This window comes from Ictalurus punctatus, chromosome 11 (assembly GCF_001660625.3).
Source record: "Ictalurus punctatus breed USDA103 chromosome 11, Coco_2.0, whole genome shotgun sequence".
NCBI lineage: Eukaryota > Metazoa > Chordata > Actinopteri > Siluriformes > Ictaluridae > Ictalurus > Ictalurus punctatus.
The window spans coordinates 12980734-13005194 of NC_030426.2; the positions used below are offsets into that span (position 1 = coordinate 12980734).

At 35.9% G+C, this 24461-nt stretch overlaps 2 protein-coding genes across 8 annotated transcripts in view; one reads left to right on the forward strand and one right to left on the reverse strand.

Moving 5' to 3' along the window:
* Nucleotides 1-4528: 4528 nt before the first annotated feature.
* On the reverse strand, nucleotides 4529-23541 carry LOC108271734 (sodium- and chloride-dependent GABA transporter 2). 4 transcript variants are annotated; one of them, XM_053683687.1, is made up of 16 exons: nucleotides 23473-23541; nucleotides 16593-16781; nucleotides 13171-13414; nucleotides 12231-12300; nucleotides 10580-10720; nucleotides 10372-10453; nucleotides 10148-10280; nucleotides 9894-10028; nucleotides 8885-8988; nucleotides 8345-8469; nucleotides 8121-8233; nucleotides 7861-7998; nucleotides 7518-7620; nucleotides 7278-7378; nucleotides 5397-5567; nucleotides 4529-5227 (listed from the first exon to the last, which is right to left on the reverse strand). In XM_053683687.1, the coding sequence occupies exons 3-16, from the start codon at nucleotides 13210-13212 to the stop codon at nucleotides 5111-5113; spliced, it is 1575 nt and encodes a 524-aa protein (XP_053539662.1). In that variant the 5' UTR covers nucleotides 13213-13414; nucleotides 16593-16781; nucleotides 23473-23541; the 3' UTR covers nucleotides 4529-5110. The 4 variants fall into 4 exon arrangements, with proteins under 4 accessions (XP_053539662.1, XP_053539661.1, XP_053539660.1 ...); XM_053683686.1 differs by having other exon boundaries at nucleotides 7870-7998; nucleotides 12231-12365; XM_053683685.1 differs by having other exon boundaries at nucleotides 12231-12365.
* slc6a22.1 (solute carrier family 6 member 22, tandem duplicate 1) overlaps nucleotides 14126-24461 on the forward strand; it is a 28315-nt gene continuing 17979 nt past the window's right edge. For 2 of the 4 annotated variants that reach the window (XM_053683684.1, XM_047158546.2), the window contains exon 1: nucleotides 14126-14334. In XM_053683684.1, coding sequence (XP_053539659.1) covers nucleotides 14141-14334 — 194 coding nt within the window. In that variant the 5' untranslated portion in view covers nucleotides 14126-14140. Of the gene's footprint in view, nucleotides 14335-22113; nucleotides 22361-24461 lie in introns of those variants that run through there. The other 2 variants (XM_017479451.3, XM_017479450.3) reach the window with 2 other exon arrangements.

A 24461-nucleotide genomic window follows, 5' to 3' on the forward strand; every position in this document is an offset into this window, starting at 1 on the left:
TGTGAATAACATATGGGATTTATGAGATTTGCAAATCATTTCATTCTGTATTTTTTACATTTTAAACAGCATCCCAACTTTTTTTGGAATTGGGGTTGTAGAATTGACAAATTACCTGAGTCCTTATTGAGTTGTAGGTCATTTAAAACTTCTAGAAGGGCAGTGCCTGTGCTAGAGTTGGACCGAAAGCCATATGGAAATGTCTCATTAAGATTATTGATTTTGAGATAGTTATTGAGCTGTATGGACACAACTTTTCCAATTATTTTGCCATGAAATGGAAGATTAGAGATAGGTCTGTAGTTACTGAGCACAGAAGAAACAAGATTGTTTCTCTTCAGCAGAGGCCTAGCAATAGCTGTCTTAAATGTATGTGGAAAAAATCCTTGCTGGAGGGACAGATTAACAATGCTCAGGAAGTCTGGTAATAATGAATTTAAAACCAACTTTAAATGAATTTAAAACCAACTGGTGGGTAATGGGTCGAGAGAGCAACTAGAAGAATTCATAAGTGATATAACCAGGGCAAGCGTGTTAGGGCTGATCACTGAGAAAACATACCAGCAGGACAAGTGCTGACTGATGATAGTAATTTTATCACTGAAGAAAGCTGCAAACTCATTGCACGTTTCAGTTGTGAAAAGGTCTGATGATATTTGAGGTGAGGAGTTTCGCAGCCAATCTATGGTGGTGTTGTCTTTGTGGCTGTCAATTAAACTTGAAAAGTAAGATTTTATAGCTGAAAGGGGCAGCTTTAATTTTCCCAGAGACAGTTTTTGTTTTTAAGGGGGCAACAAAGTTAATACATTTGGTCAACCTGACACTAAAGCTCTCCACTAGAGTGTCTAATGAAGGCAGTGAAAGAAGGGGGAGAGATGATATGAGCTCCATGAAGGTTGCAGCTGTATCCGCAGAGAGAGATAGCACTTAGTGACAGTCCTCTTATCACTCCCAATGTTAGTACAATTTCAAAGAAGACACAATAGTGGTCATAAATAACAATGTTGACTATCTTTGGTTCATTAATAGCTAAACCATAAGAAATCACCAGATCCAGTGTATGGCCATGTTTGTGAGTGGGGCCAGATGTATGCTGCATAAGGCCAAATGAGATTAATAACCCTGTGAAGCTGACAGTCGATGGATAAGAAATTATGTCCATATGGATGTTGAAATCACAGGTAATTAACACATTCATAGTCAGTTAATGTCCTAGAAAGCAGTTCCCCAAAATCATCTCAGGGAGCCATGATCCGCGATGCTGCCTGTGAGTAAATGATAAGTGTTACTACGGCAACCATTAGTAGGAACATCCACTGGCGATTTCATAGCACACCTTGTGGTGGCTTGCAGCAATAAAATCAATGCATGTGTTAACGTAGCTTTATTCACTGAAAAGTATCCTCTTTCAATTATTTGGTGACATACCGAGCCTTTATTTACTGGATTTGTCTGCCTGCCTTTCAAATAGTGTTCACCTGAAACTGCACCTGTCTTTGCTGCCTAATATAGGGCTGGAACAGCTAAGAGACCAAATTGATAAATAAAATAGATGGCAACAAATTTTTATTATTGATTAGTTGGGCTGTGTTATAATTGCATGATATGGCACACTTTATTTGTGCCCAAAACACATTTGATAGAAATGGTGGCACACATCAGAAAGTGACCCTATGCTGTTGGGTTCATATCATACAGTGCATCCGGACAGTATTCACAGCTCTTCACTTTTTCCACATTTTGTTATGTTACAGCCTTATTCCAAAATGGATTAAATTCATTATTTTCCTCAAAATTCTACAAACAATACCCCATAATGACAATGTGAAAGAAGTTTGATTGAAATCTTTGCAAATTTATTAAAAATAAAAAACAAAAAAAGGACATGTACAAAAGTATTCACAGTCTTTGCCATGACACTCAAAATTGAGCTCAGGTGCATCCTGTTTCCACTGATCATCCTTGAGATGTTTCTACAACTTGATTGGAGTCCACCTGTGGTAAATTCAGTTGATGGGACATGATTTGGAAAGGCACACACCTGTCTATATAAGGTCCCACAGTTTCCACAAAATGTGGAAAAAGTGAAGCGCTGTGAACACTTTCCGGATGTATACTTGTGTTTCCACAAGAGTAATATTTCAGATTTCTAATCATTTGTTTGTGGTAACTGTGAGGAACAGTGGCGTGAATCATGTTTATTATCTGCTATGTATTGAGTTGTTGAAAACTATCCGGTTTTCTAGCTGTATCACACATTTATGTTCATATTTATCTAACTTTCCTAACACTATCACAAAATTCAAACAGTCTCAACTCAATGGCTTGAAAATGAACATGATCTCAAATGAATGGGATCTACGAGACAAACATTTTCTCATTTCGAAAGTCATAAAGCACATCCATACAGTTTTGGGCAAAGCTATTTGCTTTAATTAAACATAGTTAAGAGTCCTGTAGAAGTTTTAATTGAATGAAATGGTACAAATAAATCCTTATGGTATTTAATATTTCTCTGAAAAAATATTTATATATTAACTAATTATCAAAATAATCATCATTTTAGCTCTAATCTGCACCGCTTAATACCATGTAACTACTTGTGCTGATGGTCCCAAAAATACACAGAATACATTTTGCTACAATTTTATAGCTTTTTTTCCTACATGAAGCCATAATCATGAAATGTATGGGCCCTATGTCTATTATCATTAGCAGATATGTTTTAGCAGTCAGTAATTTTATTTAAAGTAACCAAAAAGTCGGAACACATTTGCAGGTACTTACAGTGCAGACTAGAGGAGTGATGTATTTCCAACAATACTTTATTAAGAACAGTGGTCGATAGCCAATCATGTCCTCAATATTATCATATAAGAGATTAGCCCCTATGAAAAATGAGTAATATATGGTCATAACCATCATTAACCTACTGAATATGTTGTACTCTCTACATACTCACCTTTCTGCAAGTTGAATCTGCCCCAAAACTGTAAATGCTTTAAGTACTCAATATATACCCACCCTATTCACACTGACTGCAGAATGGCAAATAACAGAATAATGAGATCCATCTTTTTGACTCATACACAGCTATTACAAAAGGTGCAAACATTCACTGATGCTCAAGAAAGCAACCACACTAGATTAAGGGGGATATAAACTTTTGAACAAGATGACCAGTGAAAATTGTTATTTTGTTGAAAGATTTTTTTTTTTTTTCATTTAGTACTACCAATCAGAAGATACATAAAGTATTTATATGTTTCCCAGATGAAATAAATTGTATCTGCATGATTTTTTGCATTGTGCTGGTGCCACATGATTGGCTGATTGAATAAATGCATGAACATGAAGTGTACAGGTGTTCACACTTCTCAGATGAAGATCACATGGTGATTTTATTTAGTATATTTCCGCGTCTTTCTTGAAATCAATTCCTGGCCATGTGTTTCTAAATTGTGCTTAGATAGGGACCTGCTTGCATCAGGTGCAGCAGATAGGTGTGGATTTTAACCAGTGTTTCAGTGCTATGAGATGAAACAGGAAGGTACAGTGGCCTGTGCAGAATGCAGGTGGTTGTTGCAGGCATGGATCTGCTTTGAATACTAGATAGTGTGGTTAGTAATAGTTTAGTTCAGTAGTAGTTTAGTAGTCTTGTACTACCATACTTTTCAGTATATTTTATAGTTTGAATGAAACAAGGCAGCAGGCTGTGTTTAGCAGGGGGCCTTGAGTTTGACATGAGCGTAAGAGCATCTAACCATTAGCCTCGTCCGAGATCACGGCCTAAGGCTTCAGCCCCACCTAGCACCAATTATAATTCCAGTCTGAACGTTGGTATCTGATTCCTCCATTTCACCAGTTCTTTTGTTGTTGTTTTGTAGTTCAGTTGAACTTTTCATTCCAAAGTTTGTTCATCCTTCAGAGATAATTTATGATACTTTCGTGAATTGTGCAGTGTCTGTGTGGTCCCAAAATGTATATGTTTGCAATTGTTTGTACAGATGTCCATGGTACTTTTGGTTGGTTAGAAATTGCTCATAAGGAGGAATCAGACATGTGGAGGTCCATGATTTTTTTTTTGAGGTGTTGACTGAGTTGTTGGGATTTTCCCATGTTGTCAAGTGCAAAAAGGCACTGAATCCAATTTACTCCTCATTATGACAATTGGCCAATCAGAAGCTTTTAAACAATTTCAATCTTCCAGACTGTTCAAAGAGACAATCAAATGTTTTGACCAACTGGAATTCTGATATAGTAAATTGAAGCTAAAATAAATCTGTTTATAATTTAATTGTTTTAAAATGGCCTGTATTGGGTTTTAATTCTATCAACTGTAATTCTGTTAACTGTCTAATTTCTATAGACACTTTCTGCTCCACCTACACAGCCCTACAACACCTATATTCCGCCCATGTTACTAACCCTCTAGGTCAGAGCTCAATCTTAGCAGGGATGTAGCAATGCTGTCTAAACTATATGTCACATGGATTTTGTTAATGAGAAATTATAGGAATGGCAATAATTGTGACACAGGTTTTTTTTTAATGCTTAAGGTTTTTAAAAAATAATGTTACCTCACTGAAAGGTTACATTTTTTAAAAGTGTAAGATGACACAAAAGATGCTAGACAAAGGTTTTTCTTTGTCCTTATCATTATCAAGGGTGCTGATGATTCTGGAGGGCCCTTTAAAAAGTCTGTGTTGTCAGAACACTGAGACATGTATTTAAACAAGCACTGGCTATTGCACTGTTATGAAACAAGCAACTGTAAAGAAATAAACTAAAATCTACTATAATTCTACCAAATATACATACTAGATGATGATTTTTGGCCTTCATTACATACATCAGTCTGTTGCCATATCAAAGTAATGTAGATTTATTTAACAAAAACATAATTAATTCGGTGCGATAGGTTATCTGGTCTTGATGTACACAGAGTAACCAGAAATACTCTAATATTGTAGAATAGAACTGTTGCATGAAACTGTTTAACAAATGACAGTGTGTAAAAGTTATGCTCAGGAGCTGATGTACAATGAGACAAATAAACAAGTACCCCTATAGTAGACAAGTACCCCAAATCAAACACCATGCTTTTACTTCAAGGATGTTCTTGCTCTCGTGGTACAGCTGTAAAGCCAATAAAAGTTGAACCATTTTTTCTTCTGCTTGAGTTCTGAGGAAGGTTTATTTCTGGGGTGCAGAGAGCATGTAATCTCTAAGGATGGTCAAAGGTTAGAAGTTACAATAAGTAACTGTAAGTAATAACAATAAGAAATCAATTTCATTGAGTAAGTTTCCTGTGTTAAGCACATACAGTAAATAAGGAAGGGTATATGAGCAATAATCTGTCAGTGTTCTCATATTTAGCCTGCAATGGAACATACCTGTCTCAGTGAGCCAGTGGAAGTGAGGAGAGCATAGATCATCCAAAGAGGAACCAATAGAGTTGAAGAGAGTGTGAAGTACCAGCCAAGAGCATAGCCCCACCAGGGGTATTCAGTTATATTGTTAAACTTCAGAGGAGTGAATTTGACCAGAGAGAACACAAATGTACCCTAAAGAAAAAGGATACTTGTAAAATTCAAAGCTAAAAACATTCAGTATATTTACATGATAGTCACTAATAATCTATGCTGTTAGGAAAAGCACTTCACACTGGGCCAGAATGACCCTCCCAAGTACCTTCACTTTCTCTCTTGCATTAGCTTCTCTGGATGTTTTATGTTTAGGCCCATTCTCAAAAGATGAAATCATGAAAATCTTAACATCCAAAAACGTATCAACTTTGTGAAGCACAGCATAGATAAATAAAGGTCTCTTGCATTATGTGTAGTGTTTCTTTTTAAACAAACTAAATGTAACATTTTGCAGAGAAACCAGGATAGATTCCAGGACCACTGTTGCTGTTAGGCTGGTAAACACAATAACTTTGTAAATGGTTCATCAGTTATGCTAATGTTATTGCTGCACGGCTTTGTTTACAATTCTCCCATCTGAATATGAAAAAGTGAAATAAATAAATATTATATTAGACTTCTCCATTAACTAATCTGATATATTCTACAGGACTATGTTTTTTATTTTCTACAGTTTTTTGTTCAACAATATATTTTTACATATATAATGACTGATAAAAACAAGTAAGAAGTTTTATCACATAAATTGTAACATTTTACTGATTCAATTATGAGCTTAGACTACACAGCTTTGCATGAATGATGTACTTGACTAGTGTCTATAGCTGGAAAACTTGTCAAGCATTTGTTTGCTCATTGTATTAGCATTATATCTGTCTATTTAACCTCTTAATTATATTTTGTTATGAATTGTGGATTCTTGGCACTCTAAATACATACATACATACATACATACATACATAAAACCTCTTGTGCACTTAGTTCTTGTTCTGCAATCCATCTAGTTATTTGTTACAGTATATATGGATCTGTATGAGAAATCTAGCTATATGTAACAATGAGAAACATCACTGTGCTACACTGCATACATTTGCATACAGGTTCTTAGCAGAAATTAAAGCAGTTCGCCAAACCAGCAGAAAATCACAGCTAGTTGCCTAACCACACCCCTCAATAATGTAAGTATTCAAACCCAAACTAAGGTACACTTTGCACTAGGGTGTCACATCGACGCCGTAACCGGAGGTAGACTCAATTTCCCAGAGAACACCACGGCAGTCATCCAATTACTGGTCACGCACACCGAAATTCAATCAGACGCACTCACACACTCACACTTAAGCACTTCCACAGCACTCACTCACTGCGAATTCGAACTCTTTACTATGCTTTTGGCATCATGACATAACTTGTGGTTTCATGTGAGTAATATTTCAGATTTCTAATTATTTATTTGTGGTCAATGTGAGGACCAGTGGCTTGAACTATGTTTATTAAGCCGTTGAAACTGTATCACACATCTATGGTCATAATTATCTAACTTTCCTAACCTATCAGAAAACACCGTCTCAGGCTACTTTCACCAAAAAGTCTGAAAGTTTGTATGACAGTTCAATTGCTTGAAAATGAACATGATCTTAAATGAATGATTAGTCATTTCCTCATTTCAAATGTCATAACTGTCACGTGCATACAGTGTTGGGCAGCAAAGCTACAGTACGTAAAGACATGATCATGAAATGTATGGGCCCTAACCCTAACCATAACCCTTATCACTAGCAAATGTGTTGAGTCAGTAATTTCATTTAAAGTAACCAAAAAAGTCATAACACATTTTAAGATACTTACAGTACAGACTAGAGGAGTGATGTATTTCCAAGAGTACTTTATTAAGAACAGTGGTCGATAGCCAATCATGTCCTCAATATTGTCATACAGGCGATTAGCCCCTATGAAAAATTAAAAATATTTTGTCATAACCATCATTAACCTACATGTTTTACTCACTATATACTCACCTTTCTGCAAAATAAATTTACATCCCACAAAACATGCACTGTTCTCAGACTGTAAATGTGAAGGACTCACCATACACCCACCCTATACACACTGACTGCAGAATGGCAAATAACAGAAGTGTCATCCCACTGCAGCAATAGTAATCAAACAACTGGAAAATATACAAGCCACCCTAGAGGATGACACGAAGAGTCAAAAGTGAGACCATGGGGAAGAACTGCCTGATAAAGTAATTTTGACTACATTATGTTTACAGGAACATTTAAAAGCTTACCACAGGAAATAGCAAGACATGTTTTAACCTAGTATCTATGTTGTACAGTGTATCATTTAGAGGAATTATTTTAAAAGTGAAATGATAATAAAGTGCAAAATGACATTTTATCTAGGTTGAAGAAGAAAGCATAATAACCTCTGTTACCATAACCAGGCCAATGAGGAAATTCCCAAAACAGATGAAGAGCAGGGTAAGTTCGCGACGATAACCAAGGAGTAAGTAAGAAGGGTACAGGTCAGTTATAGCTGTCATTAATGTTTCCAAACCCACAAACTAAACAGAGGGGTGCAAAACAAAAAAAGACATCAAAATTTACACTCACATCAAATTCTTTATACAATAAAGTGTGGATAGTCTTAAATAATACATTTAACTGAGTTTATTTTTCTGCTAACCTCTGTGTCCAAGCCCAGCAGAACTATCATGATGAAAAAACAAATGGCCCATAGTTGTGGAACAGGCATCATCGCAACTGCCCTGGGGTATGTAATAAAGGCCAACCCTGGACCTGGGAAAATAAACAAAATTGTTGTTAGGGGTGACATTTTGCTCAACACATCAAACATCCTGGATATGTGTAATGGTTGGAAATTAGCAGATGGTTTAGATCTTCAGTCACCTGACTCTGCCACTATTGAGATGTCTGTCTCCTGCTCATAAGCCATGAAGCCCAGCACAGAGAATATGGCAAAGCCTGCCACAAAACTGGTCCCACTGTTCAACAGGCACAGATAAATACAGTCCCTGCAAAGCAAAGACAGAACAAGCGATCACTGACTATCTAAGTTATTTGGTTATGTGTAAAGATAGCCAGGAATTAAACAATGAAATTTCCAGAAAACAGCTCATCTACCCCTCTGGACAGTTTTTGGTTTGTGACCATTTGGAAATAATGATTTACATTCTTTTACATGGTGCACTAGCTATTTTCTGGAGACCACATACGCTAGAAGCACATAGGTCTTAATTTAGGGATCAAAGTATCTGTGTGTGTGTGAGTATGTGTGTGTGTGTGTGTGTGTGTGTGTGTGTGTGTGTGTGTGTGTGTGTGTGTGTGTGTGTGTGTGTGTGTTGATCAGCTGATACAGTAACGCCAAAAATGTTACCACCCCTGGCCCTGTAGTACCCCATTCTCCTGAAATGGGCTTATTTCCCTCACTTGTAGCAGTTGTTGTTATACTTGTTGTAGCTTCCGAGAGCAGCAAGGCACCCCATGCAGAGAGCATAGGAGTAAAAAATTTGAGTTCCAGCATCCATCCACACCTACATGCCATGAAATAAAAAATACTCACAAGCTATTTGCAGTATGAGATAGAAACAGCAGATCCAGTTAATCTAAAACAAATGAGTGATGAACTCATTTAAATACTAACGAAATCAAAGAGGGATAACACAAAACAGCTGAGACATTAGGAAAGAATCAATAACATAACGGGGCGGAGACAGAATGGAAACCAAAACAAAACACACGTGTAACTGTAAACAGAATCAATGTCAATGAAAACCTGGACGCACATGCTGTTGTGCTTCAGGTAGTTCATGCGCGCTGAATGCTTCGGCACTCAGAGTGAGGGGAAATCTGTGACACTCCTAGAGGTTCACATACTTTTGCTACTCACACTTTTGCCACTGACTACTTTTAGGACTTGAAAATCTGATGATGTTTTAGGTCATATTTATGTTAGTATTTATATTTATATTAGGTCATATTCATATTATTTATATTTATATTAGGTCATATTCATATTTAAATTTATAGAATATTTATAGAAAATTCTAAAGGGTTCACAAACTTTCAAGTACAACTGCATTAAATGTCATCAGTCAAGAATCTGGGATGGATGGATGGATGTTGCAACAAGACAATGACTCCAAACACAGCCAAAATATCTCAACTTGTTTCTAAAAAAGAAGGTGAAGGTGCTTCCATCACCTCCTGACTTTATTTATTGAGCATTTTGAAACTGTGAATCCATCAGAGGGTCCCTCATTTCTCATTGAAGATGGTTTGCGAAGAGGAAAGGGCAACATTGAAACATAATTAAAAACTATAATTGCCATCACCGCCTTTGCAACAAAGTAACCAATGACAATAGTAAAACTGTGAATATGCTTCTTCTGGTGTGGGGTCCTATATTTTTAACTACATTTTTTTTATATAATTCTACCTGTGGGTCTGTGAGACGTGTAGGATCTGGGTAGAGGTAAAATCTGATGCCATCAGTGGCACCAGGCAATGAGAGTCCACGTACCAACAGCACCACCAACATCACATAAGGAAATGTAGCAGTGAAATAGACCACCTGAGAAAGAAAGAGTTCTCTCTCAGCCAAAACCAGAAAAAGAAGTAATAAAAGATAACATCCTTTGCTTACTGAGTCAATCATCAATACCGTCTGAATAAGTGTCATGAGACTCTCACCTTTCCTGTAGACTTCACTCCCTTCCAGACACAGAAGTAGCAGATGATCCAAGCCAAGAGGAGACACAGAGCCAGCTCCCACCTCACATTGCCAAGCTCCTGTATACTACCTGTGAGATTTAGCACTCTCCTCCTGTAAAACACAAGCCATATTTAGGCTATTATCTTCTGATACATGTAATAATACAATTGATTTATTGTAACTACAAAATAAAATAACTCACTCCCAGAACTCCTTAACAGGTGAAGTTGCATTGTCTCTTGAGTTGCTAAAATTGTCCTTTTTATCAAATTCAACACACATTTCTGTTCAGAACAGAAGAAACAGCAGAACGTTCATGACTTTTTTTTCTAATAGAGCACATGCACATAGTCACTGTACTAGTTAATCCTGAATTATGTGTGATTTGCATTAATAATATAAAAGTGTACCAGTGTTCCAGGCATTGCTGCAGCTAGCCCACGGTAGCTCAGTACTAAAAGAGGAAAAGAGATAGAAGAATGCCCAGGCCATAATGATAATGTAGTAGATGCTGGAATACAACAGGACCACTATGGATCCATAGCCTAATCCTGTAGAATAAAATTCAAAAGGATTACAAACTAATAAAAGACAAACATGCACTCATCAAACAAACGTATTCTCTCATGTGTATGCTGACAAGTGATTAGGAATTAAATATCCTTTCAACAGGACAACCTGCTTAATAGTTTTATTAATGATTAATAATTAATTTATAAATAGTTTTATTAATGATTACTCCTAATAATTTTCATAGCAATACTGTTTGCCTATTTTTTTCTGGTAATGTGCAAAATGAATTAGTCATATTTTTTTATGACTGCTTCCCAACTGGTATTGCACAATCACTCCACACTGCTATTTCTGGCTGAGCCCAGCCAGTTTTTGGGAGCGTGCCGATCACCAGGCAATCACATGTGAACCTGATGCCTGGCTGCAGAGGTCCCGATAACCCTGATTACATTTACATTTTTACATTCATTCATTTAGCAGACACTTTTATTCAAAGCAACTTACACATTAGGAAATACAAGCACAAACAAGAAAATACAAGCATTAGGAAAGGAAATGCTTTTGTTTCTGTACCTTGCAATGATGTTTGTTTAGGTTTTTTTTGTGTATCAGTAAATCTACAATAAATCCCTATCCATACCATATTCACAAGTGGTGGTTAAAGACTAAAATAATTACGTTATGGGTATTATGAGGTTTCTCTGAAGAATATGTCTGGGCTTACTCTCAGTCAGGAAGAGCTTCTGAGTGGAACCATTGCTCCATCAAAACAAATTTCTTATAGGCAAACTAATAAAGTCACTTGCAATATGATGCAGTCTTTGCTGTCAACTGCAATATAAATTTAGAAGTTTTTTTTGTTAGGTTTTTATTTATTTATTTATTTATTTATTTATTTATTTATTTATTTTTAATACAGCTAGTCAAAATAGAATAATACACATTAGATTAAGGCTTACTAAACCAATCTAACAGTAGCCTACTATAGTGAAAATATAGTAATATTGATTGTCATGATTTTTCTGGTGATGATATTAATTTACGAACTGTGCATATGTGTTTAATTTAGCAATTGAGAATATTAATTGCCTGCCAGCCTTTTAAATAGCTATTTGATAGTAGCATACTGCAGAACCTTCTAAACTGCCCTCAGAGTACAATCTACTTTCACTCTCATTCACTTGGATCCCCAGCAGAGGCAAGGTTCCAGCAGTATATGGTTTGCCACAGTGAAGAAATCTTGGACCTTGCCCAAAAGTTTTTTTGTTTGTTTGTTTGTTTTGTTTTTTTGCCCACCGCATCATACCTTTTATAATCAAGGAACACATTAGGAAGGTGACATACCACCATCTGTATTATTAGATGTCTATCTTTTCAGGACTATGGTGCCTGGCGTCCTGTAACTCTACTACTGAGTTATCCTACAGTGAGTTTCATATGGAAAACAGCTATATATATATATATATATATATATATATATATATATATATATATATATATATATATATATATATATATATAAAATATATTAAACAGGGAGAGGCTCACCTTGAAACAAAGGGCAGATTTTTCTCCAGCAGGTGATGCTACCCTGACTGGTGTATTGACCCAATGATGTCTCCAAGAGGAACAGTGGAATGCCACAGGCAAATAGGAAGATCAAATATGGTATTAAAAACACTCCTGAAGAATATAGAGACAATTTCTTACCCTTTGGGCCCAAATGATTTATGTTTTCAGCAGCATAATATGTTATATATTGTAATACACTATACTATACAGTGAGGGGAAATAAACTTGCTTGTATTTACTTGTATTCTGATACTAAAATTTACCAGCATTAGTACTTTGTTGCAATTACTGTACTTTGTGACAAAAATAACTTTGAGACAATTACAGCTTTGAGAAAACCCACCCTTGAAGCATTCATTGACTCCCAGTGAAATTGTGTGACTAGTATGCCTAGCTTTCTGAAATGGGAGCAGCTATTCTACCTGATGAAATTTTATTTTAATTCCTGTTTTGTTATTTATGTGGAAGCAGGTAATATTCAAAACAGGCAAAACGCAAAATCTATCTATCTATCTATCTATCTATCTATCTATCTATCTATCTATCTATCTATCTATCTATCTGTCTGTCTGTCTGTCTGTCTGTCTGTCTGTCTGTCTGTCTGTCTATCTATCTATCTATCTATCTATCTATCAGTCTGTCTGTCTGTCTATCTATCTATCTTTATGGTCCTAGTCACATAATGACCATTTTTCCAGACTCAAAATCCTGACAAACATCTCTCACAAGTATAATTAATATAATAAAACTAATCTGATAATTGAATTCCATTGTTAATTTACCTGTGTTATACAATGAGGCATTACTGTATACAATTACATAATTATAAACACAAAAATGACTTACTGATTTCTTAATTATTTGAATTAGATAAGGATTTTTAATAAGAAATACTGTGTTCATTCTGTAGACCTACCACCACCATTTTTGTAGCACAAGTAAGGAAACCTCCACACATTTCCTAGGCCAATGATTTGTCCAGCAACAGCCAGGAGGAATTCCGTTTTATTTGACCACTGTCCTCTCACTTTAGTTTTGACCTTTGAATTAACTGTTCTTGAGTTTGAGTTTGACTCTGCATAAGAGAAGTTAAAGTCCACCTCTGGATTATTACGTATCTCCATATCACTGGAAGGCACTAAAAGCATCTTTTTAAACATCTGCATAACACAGGGACACAAATGAATAACTGAAGTGAGATCACAGAGTTTGTCAGCTATTAAAATCAAATTATTTGAAATAAAATACAAATAAGAACAAAATGTTTAATAAAAAAGACAGCCTGAATAAAAAAGCATTCATTCATACTTTTTAAAATCTCTTTATAATAATCTCTCTATATATTTATTTATCTTTTATCAAAAGAGAATTTCACAGCTCTGGGGCCCAGGGTTTAATTCTGAGTTTGGGTTTTAGGGGATAAGTATCATAAAGATTTACATTTTAGCTTATGCAGTTCTAGTCCTTGAACATCTTTGGCCTTCATGCATGCATTTCATTGTGAAAAAGCATTTCATTGTGTTCAATCCACCTAATAAATTTAAAACGGAAGTTTACTTAATTCATTTGTGTTAAAACTACAAGAATCATTTTTGTTGACATAACTAACTGGGCTGTGGATCTGTAGTTCCCAACATGCTTTGCACAGGACTGCATTAGGAGGGTAAATTTAGGGATTAAGTGTTATTTTATGTGTTTTTCAGTAAAGGGAAAGACATGTTAGTGTTTAATGTTAAGTTATGTTGGACATTTGAAGGAGTTTCTGTAATGTTTTTGAATTTTCTTCTTACCACTGTGCTGAAGAGTGGCTCTTGTACTTTGGCTGTGGGCACTCAGTGATCTATACTAACATCAGTACTGACACTTTGTTACGATCTCGCCGGCAGATGGCGCTGTGGCGGCAACGTGCACGGTCAGCTGGAGAGCGCATGCACGTGCTTGAAGTGCGCATGGATGATAGGATTTTGTTTATAATGGACATTTGCTCTTGTTTTGGTTTTTGTCCTGTCCCCACCCTTTTCAGTTATTGGCGGAGGCGCGAGGTTGTGTTTCCAAGTGTCACCAGCTGTCAGCAATTAAGGTAATTGTGACTGGTTATTTAAACCCCTGACGTTGCTGCGCGCTTCCTGTGGTATTAGACAGTGAAAGGTGCAATGGTGCCACGTGGTAAAGTTTCCATTGCTTGTCTAGTTTCTTGTTCCTTGTTTCATGTCATTGTACAACGGGAGTTTCATGTCATTATTAAACGGGAGTTTTGTGACATAGTTAAATGTGAGGTTCATGTCACTGTAAAGTGATAGTTTCAGGCCATAGTTAAATGAGAGTTTCGTGACATAGTCTTATTCTAAGTTTTGTGTTTCCTGCCTTATTTCTAGGTAATTGATAGGTGTTTAAGTTAGTTAAAGGTGGTAGTGTTTCCACACCCTGTTTAAGTTCATGTTTCTTGATGCAGCTCTAGTTTTATGTTTAGGCTTTGGTTCCTGCCTCATAGTTCCTTGACTTTAGTGAATAATAAAGACTTTACTCCTGTGCTTACTTCCTGTCCAAGTCTTGTTATGGAACACACTTGTCTGTCTTATGTTTAAACAAGCAGTTTAATTCACCGTTATACACAATGTTTCAACATAAGAAAATTAATTAAACTTCAGTAAGTTAACAAAAAAAAAATGGTTGGACCAACATAGCATTGTCAAATGTAATAAAGATAATTAAACATATTAGATTAAATTAGTTTGCCCTAAAACAACTAAATTGTGTTGACCCAACTAAACTGACTTATTTTGAATAAACTCAATTCAATTGGGGGGGGACTCTTCATTTAAATTAAGAGTAATAAAAGTCATTATATGAATGTGTTATCCTTACTTTTATGATGGATTCTGCTTAAATCATTTAAACGCAGAAATCAAACCCACGACTGAATGTTCACTATCTTTTGAAATGTTGTGGAATGAACATAGTGAACATCATGAAGTGCATGAAGAATGAACATCATGAAGTGCATGAACATAGTTGTCAACAATCTAGAAGGAAAACCAAAGGACTTTAAAGGTTCTGAATGCACAGATGTCAAAAATAAACTCTGATGGAAAATAAACTCTGAGGGAAGCTGCTAGCCAATGATGGTGCCACCTCCAGTTTTTAATAGTAAAAGGTTGAATTTAGGAATTGTATCATACTTAACTGTATTTTATTAGTTTCATCATAATGCTTGTGGTAACATCCATTATAATAAAAAAAATGTTTATGACCTTTTTTTTAAATTATATAATATTTAAATACATTTAGAAGTTTTTCATACTTAAAGTGTATTTAACAATGCATAGGATAAAACATGCAGGATAAAACTGGCCCAGCATTCTGATAAATAAAAATAAAATTGGGTTTAATAGTTAATCTAATATGTTGGGTTAAATGAACATTGACTACCCAGTATTTCGGATTAATGAACACCACATCTTGCTGCGTCAGATTAACCCACCATGCATTCTGTTTGATAGTTTGAAAGCACCAGACAAAATTTGTTATGGGAATAAAACTAAGCCATGTATAATTCATGAGGTCCACCAGCTATTCTTATAATACAAATTATCTGGAACTGGCTAGACTTTATTTGCTCCAAAATTGCTATTTCTTCTTTTATCCAGATTTCTGGCCCTGGTCCAAAGCTAAATCAGAACATCTTGTCAGAAATGCACCCTGAAAGCACTTCATTCTGATAATTAGTATTCAATTATAAATAAATAAAATTAGTATCTTTACAATCCAGACACTAAATAAAAAGCACAGTTGCTGAATTTTTTTCAGTTGCACTGTACAGTTTTTGCTAGTGCATAACTTACTTATTCTAAAAAAAATAATAATAAAATGAATGAATGAAAAACTGTCTGACTAAATCTGACTAAACCATACTATATAAAATATACGCAAGACATTGATACAGTACCATGTTTCAAACATAAAGAGGCTATAATACACAGGACCTGAGATCTTGCTTGTCCTCTACGCTTGCATTCTGTTAACACAATTTAGATATATTCTGATTTCTAATCTAAAAGCAGTGCGCATAAACAGGCATGTGTGCAGACACATGATTACACATAAAATGTTAAACATGAAAGGTAACATTCTGAATGGTTCAAAATAATTGTTAGTCAGGACAGTAATGTACAATATTTACAAAAATTGTTGAAGAAGAAGATGAAGACATATTTCCTACATATTACCTATGTGGTGTCTTTAATGATTGTTTTACTATAATAGTTGATTTTCTATGTTATATCAGTGGTGTGAATGTAATGTAAATGTAAGAATGTAATAAAAATGAGTTTAGGCTACCTGATGGAGGCAGTCAGAAGTTAAAGAAGCCAATGTTGGAGATGTTTCCCTGGAACTAAATCCCAAAACTAGGGTGAATTATTACAAGGCATTGCTGAGCTTCCTTGTGAAAATCCCAGTAGTTCAGCCCATCTGACACCAACATCCATGCTACGGTCAAAGTCACTGAGATCACTGTAATATTTCATCCTGTTCATCAGAAAGGAGGACATCAGTCACAGGCTTGAACCAATTCAAAAGGCTTTTCATTTTCTCCATTTTTTCTTTCCACTTTCAGCATCTCTCTCATACCATGCTATATTAACAATTATATGTTTTTTGAATCCGGATATTATCAAACTTAGATTATGTGAGTCATGTGCCATACAAGTCACCGTGAATGAGTAACTATAGAATCGGTAACATATTAGAGCAAGCACGTTAATATAAACCTGTGAAATGTATTACGGTCAGCACTATTTTCAAAAGTGTAATAATAGTGTTATAAAAAAAATTATCAAAACTCCTGACCAATCAGATTTGAGAATTCAACAGCACTTTAGTTTATTAAAGCAATTGTAGAGACTCTTCTGGCTGGTGTATGAATCCTGAAAGAGTTCATTGTCAGTAGTGTGTACACTCTATATGTGGACAGCCACAAATTTTCCACTTTGGAACTATCATGTCCAGAGGATGATGAAGTGTCAGAACAGTTCACATGGCTGATAATGACTCTCTTACCAAGCAGCAATGTCTTAACAGTTATTCTGATTGGCAAGTGCATCCATGGAAATAGACTGTTAGTTAGCTTTTATATAATAAGTGTCTGTCATGTCATTTTTTAATGTAGCTTATATCAAAATTCTTTTGTTAAAAAATGATTATGCCCCAATATTAATAATTAAGGGGGGCAATAGGAAATGTTGTTATAGGAAAATAATCATAGGCAGGGTGGTGTGATGCAGGCCAACTTGGAGCAGAAGGCCATTAGCACCTTGAAGATTCTTTTCCAATAACAGCATATACCGAATTTTTTGTTCCTTTATTACTGCAACAAATTGATGGTAAAGAATGTCCCATCATACTTTGTATTCATTTATAGTTACAGTTAATGATAAGGAGCATCTGCACAACAAGTTAGTTCCTGTTATCACTTACCTTATAACAGCTATAAACATTCATTTCTTTACTAGCCTGTTTTTTCTCTCCCCTGAAGTTAATTTTATAAAAACCCATTTTAATTCTGTCCATAAGACTTTACAACAGGGGCATCACTAGAGATTTATGAATGGGGGGGGATAAGCCTATTTTAGGGGGGTCTGGGCATACTCCCCCAAACATTTGAAAGCCACCAAAGCATCTTTCTAGTCATGTATATTTCAGAGTAACAATTGGCGTAAAATCTATAGAAATAAGGTTATTTTTGGTCAAGGTATACCTGTCTCATAATTTGTGTTAGAGCCCGATCTAATATGACTTACTTAAATTATATAAAAATAAAGAAATTAAAGTCCACTTTGTCCCCATCCATCCAACACCAACAATAGGCAAAAATGGCTGTACTGAGTGAGTGAGTGAGAGAGATTTGTTATTTTTATATTGTGTATATATATTGCATATTTCTTCTTGTCATTACTTGTTTTCTGTTAAACCTTTGCCAATATTCTTTTTTTTATGTGCCAGTAAAGGCATGATTTAATAGAAATTGAAAAATGGAAATAGAGAGAGGGAAATGAGAAGACATTCTGCACTCTTGCAGCCTGTGTGTGAGTCTGCAGCAAGTGTGTGAGCGAGCAGTCGAACTGTAACTGTGATAATGGTCAGCATAATTAATAAAACCAACGTAAAATGTTTAAACAGTAAACTGTGTCATGTGGATCATTCGCTGACCAACAGAACGGCTCAATTAAAGCGTGTACATGCTCGAAGAATTGTGTACATTCGTCAATCAACAGATGCGATTTCGGAAGTTGCTCACTGATGCTCACTGATATGACAGAGAGTTTTTTAAAATAATATTTCCATTTACATTTTTATTTACACATATATTTACACATTTACCTCTATTTTATTTTATTTACACTTTATTTACACTGATAAGTTTAATTGTTTTGTATTGTCTTTAGCAACAGGCACAATAATTTCCTTTGAGATCAAGTTTATCCTATCCTATCATACCTTATATTATTTGATCATATCATATTTTGTCTCATCTTATTATATGTTATCTTATACCTTAGAAACACATTCTGGATTGACAAATAAATTCATAACTTGTGCATGAGAGGCTTAAGATCATTACCCAGAAAAATTTAAAAATTCTGCCTTGGTTAAATTACTGGTTAAAAGTTCTATTTTACTATTTTTAAACTACATTATCACACACAACTGAACGTTGTTATGTTCTGTTCTTATAGTTTTTACTAGCTACAAATAGGTTTTCTGTTGGCAGCATATGTTTAGACTATGAATGTGTCATACTTTTTTCCACCATTAATGTGATATACTGTAGCAACCAACAAAATTCAAGGGAAAAACAGGGGTATGTAACTGTGCTCAGAATTAACCAATCACATTCAAACTCGTGTTCAAAAGTAATAATCATACACCTGTCATCAATGAAGTGATTCTGAATAACCCCAAATAAAGATCAGCTGTTTCTGTAGGATTTTGTTGACATTTTCTTGGTTTCATCTGACTGCTGAAGCCATGGTCCACACAGAGCTTAATCCTGACTGATAGATTTCATGAATATTATTATATGCCTGTACCTATATAGGTACAGGCATAGCTGCTGTGCTACAACCTTTTCTAAGATCTTGGAGATAAAGGGTAGATTTTATATTGGCCTATAGCTGGACAACTGACAGGGGTCGAGGTCAGGTTTTTTAATCAGTGGTTTAAAAACAAATAGTTTAAATGATGTAGGTGCATAGTCAGTGCTAAGGGAAGAATTTCTTATTTTTAGAAGGGGTTTGATTACTCCTGGAATCATCTGTTTGAAGAAACATTTAGGTTAGGGATCTAGTATACAAGTTGATGATTTTGATGAAGAGATTAATGAAATTAGTTAGGTCTCTCTAAGGGGAGTGAAATATTCTAATCATTGATCTGATATCACTATATTATCATCTGCAGGGTTAGTTATAAGACTGATTTTAAATGAATAGTCTGAATTTCATGTCTAATATTATCAATTTTGCTAATAAAAAATTCATGAAATCATTGCTAGCACATAATGATTGTGTGCCTGTTTCTGTGGTAGATTTATTCCTAGTTAATTTTGCTATTGTACTGAATAGAAATCTAAGGTTGTTTTTGTTATCTTCTATTAAGGTGGAGAGATGGACTGATCTAGCAGCACTAAAGAGATTTTCTATAGTTCAGGAGGCTCTCCTTCCAAGGTGTTTGAAATACTACCAATTTTGTTTGATGCCATGTACATTCTAATCGTCGAGTGGTCTGTTTTAAGGTACATGTTTGATCGTTATACCAGGGTGCTAGCTTTTTCTCTCTAATTACTCTTAAGTAAAATAAGAGTATAAAATAGAGACCTCCTCTATTATATAATACCCATTCATACTGCTTATCCTACACTGGGTCATGTACGGAGCCTGGAGCCACTCCCAAGGAACTCATGGCACAGGGCAGGAGATATCCTGGAGGGGGGCAGAGGTGGTATTTGATCCCCCAACCCCAGAGGTGCAAAGCAAATATGGTAACCACTAAACCACCGTGGCTGCCTATATAATACCCTTTATAGGTATAAACAATGGAATATTTAATAAGATAACCCAAAGTCAGTTAATGAGTTCAGTCTCACAGTCCCGGGTGCAGGCTGGGTGGAATTTAGTTTACATGACACTGACATGCAAACTAAAACCATCATAAATACATGTATTTAATCCAAATATTTTTGGCCAAACAGGTAGGCCTCATCAGATAAGTCAATAGCTTGCAATTTTGTTATCTGGTGTGTTTTTGAAACTTTTGTTGCAAATTACAGACATTTTTTCATATGTAGGGGGTCTCTGGCTATTTGTTAATTTCATTCATGCAAGTTTGCTAAAAATAAATAAATAAATAAATTCAGGTGTGCACAAAAATAGAAATGGGAAACTTGTTAACTTAAGGGAATAAAGGGAATATATGGCAAAGTGTGTGTGTGTGTGGGGGGGGGGGGGGGGTGGTATGTGAGAAAAATCACAGATCAAGTTAAAATCTAACTTGATCTGACAAGCTACCACCTGGCAAAACAAGCTGTGCTGGTGAATCTGGTAGACCATCTTTTTCAATCTTTTTGTAAAGATTTTTTCTTTAGCCCAGAATAATTCTCCATTTGGAGTGACTTGTCATTATGTAACAGACTGTCAGTAAAAGAAGACAGCAATGTTTTAAATTTGGATCTTCAGTAAACAGAAGTAACACCAGACACGGTTCACAAATATGTTGAAATACTTGTGTCTTATTAGCTGACAGGTCTCAATTCTACCAAATGCTAGCTCACACAGTCAGTTAGTGTGAGAGGAAAATGGATATACAAGGATTTTATTATTTTTTTAACAGTAAAGGGATTGATACTGAAATACTAACATCCTCTCATGCTGAGCCAGGAAAACAGAGCATGTACATGTCTATATGAGTTCCAAGTTATGTGAATATGATATGAGCAGAGCAGAAGAACAGTTAACATACTTTGCATGGCACTGTAGCAGCTAAACCTATAAAATGATAGCTTAAGCCGGGTGCACATGTGTGATTTTTAATAGTCGTTTGCGACTGTTGTTTGTCAGACTGTACGAACATGATCCCTGCTGTAAGCCGTGTCACACTGTAGGATCTCAGTTGTCATTAATGTCAGACTGTACGACAGTCAAGACACGAAAAATGGACGCACGCAAGAAGACTCGTATGGAGTAGGAGAAGCCGCACTACAGGACTATGCCTCAAATCTTCTGTATATATGTGTATAAAATGTATGGAAATGTCTATTTAGAAGTACTTTGATGAAGAATCTGAGATCAGCCCCAAATGATGAACAGTCCAGCTAACACCCCTTATCTTTACCAATTGTTTTATTTTTCCAGCTTCCTTTTTGCTTGACTAAATCTGTCAATTAATGTTTGATATTTTCTAATTGGCTTACTTTTGTGTTACTTTCCTTGTTATTTTATTTTTTTAAACTGTTTTGATAGGTAGCTGGTCAGACCACCTAGCCTTTTCAGCAGGGGGGTCTAGGCAATATGGACGGCACCCCTGGTTATATCAATAACTGAGCCATAAATCCTAAGGTTCTGTTTGACCCTTTGGGCTTTCCATAGTGACAGGTTCGTTTTACGTACACCACTTCCTATCATTTGCACCCGGTACCTGGCCAAAAGGAAGTATTGAGACACAAATTCAACTTCTCAGGATATCTGAGCATTCCTATAAAACAATTTAATTGGAACTGTTTAATATCTTTTAATAGTTTGTTTTTATATGGAGATCAGAGACCAAGGCACTCTGTATCTGATGGCGAACCCACACCCTCTGTATAAGCCCCGCCTCCGTCAAACGCAAACACATCTTCAAGTAGACGCACGTGTTATGCCGCTCTCGCAGCCTTGACTGTGGACTAATTCGAGGACAGAGCAGAAAATAGAGACAGGAAGCTAATGCGAATATATCCAGGAAAGTCGGCTGTTATTTCAGCTCTTTTTTGCCCAGCCAGACTCGTCCAACAGTTACTTCCTAAACTTCTCCATCAGGTAGCACGATTCTTCCGCTTTCTCTCAGCACTTGTTCAGGTATCTGTAAGTATACAGCCTAGATTTAGGGTTATTTGCTTTTGCATTGCGTCACTTAAGGAAGTGAATTGTAGCCTATTGTGGTGCATCTCACTGTGCCCGTAGTATCTAGGCTAAAGGGCACGGGGACGGCACAGTTGCTCATTGTGTTTCTTCCTGGGTTTTATATTGCCTCTATCAAACGTAAACTGACAACAGAGTTCACATTATCTAAACAGCGTGTTGTTAAGGGTCATGTAGGTTCATTTCTGGTAAATCGAGTGTTTGATAAAAGTGTACCTGTCACTGTGGGCGGGAAGTCTCTGTTTATAAATACAACATTGTGATTAGTTGTGTTTGGAGCAATTCCACGTCCTTTTTTCACGAACAGTTCAGTGACATGCGAATGTGTCACATTAGATAACAAGTGAGCTATGAAGTCGCCACAGTATCTTTCAAATCCCTGCCAGCTAGTTTATTGCTGTACGAATGTGAATACTGAACGAGACGACCGAGGTTAATGATAAGATGACAAGTGATAATGGAAATGCGTCATACATCGAGTATTATTTAACCTTAATATTTAGTTCATTAATTGATTTATTTAATAGTGATTATTTAACCTTACATAAAGCTATTAACCACTAATCGACAAAGTACGATTTCCTTTCTATAATCACCCACAGCACACACAAGCTATAGTAGTTATAGTATATAGTAGTTATAGTATATAGTAGTTGTAGTTATAGTTTATACCACAGTGCTGCTTAATTCTTAAATCAGAAAGTGTTGATTTATTGGTAAATGCAGTTATATAGCGCTTTAAGAGAAACAAAACTTAGCGGTTCCACAAAGTGCTTTACACTCTGTCTCATTCACCCATTCTCTCTCTCTCACTCTCTCTCTCACTCTCTCTCACTCACTCACACACACTCACACACACACACACACGGTAGCAGGGCTGCCATGGAAGGCGCTAGCTTGCCATCGGGGGCAACTTGGGGTTCAGTGTCTTGGTAAAACAGATATAGTGAAAATGAATCGTTTCTGTTGAAACCTGTTGCGCACTATGGTCGATGCTCCACATAATACAAGCATTATAAACGGATTAAAAAAGTTATAGAACTACTTACCGAATTAAACAGTGAATCTTTCCCTTAAGAGGCGTTTACGTAACAGAGCAGGAATCTCGGGTGCTAAGAGTACTAAAACTCTTAACAGTCCCTCCAGGATTTTATGACCGCAGAAATTAACACAAAATAAAAAACTCCGCAATATTCAGAGGAGCTTGCAATTTTTCAAAATTACAGCACATTGTCTGCAGATTTGGGCCAAGATGCACCATGTGATGTCATACATTCAGCCAAAGCCATCTTTGATTCATGTGCGTTGAACAGGATTACAGCTCATGAGTACAGCCTCATTTACCAACAAACATCACTGCAAAAATACAGTGCAAAACAATTTCATGCACTTGTGATTTCGCAAATTCAACCAAGTTTTCCACAGAAAACGCACAAAGCTCCACAAGTTGCATCACAAATTTAAAAAAAGGAAGGAAAAAAAAGCTGCCACAAAGACAAGCATTTTTGGCTGCAACAATCACAAAAAAAACTTAATTTCTGTGCAGACTGATTTTAGGAGTTGCTGTTATTAGAAAATGGTTACACAACCATGGTTACACAAAGTCTGCTTTGCATTGGGCATCACACCACCCCATCATGGATTATTTTCCTATATCTCCATTCCCCATTTTTGTTTATTCATTACATAAGATTGGCTAACATTACATAACGTTTGCTAACTCGGTAACTTAACAAAGCCTGTAGAACCTCTAAATTGTCATCACACGCATTCAGTGGGAGTGCGTTCAATTTGAATGCTCTCATACCAGTGCCAGAGTGAAAAGCAATCAAATGTGATTAAAAATAGTTGCAGCTCATAGCAAAGCCTATGAGTTATTATATCAAATTTCTTAGGGTGTTATGACATATATGCAGTGGTTAGTCTTTTTAATTAAAACTCTGGTGTGGTTCCTTTGGGCATGTGAGGACATAGTAGTTATACGTGTTTGTAGACCCAAACCAGTTCAGTTGTATTGAGAAGACGTTTAGACTTTGAA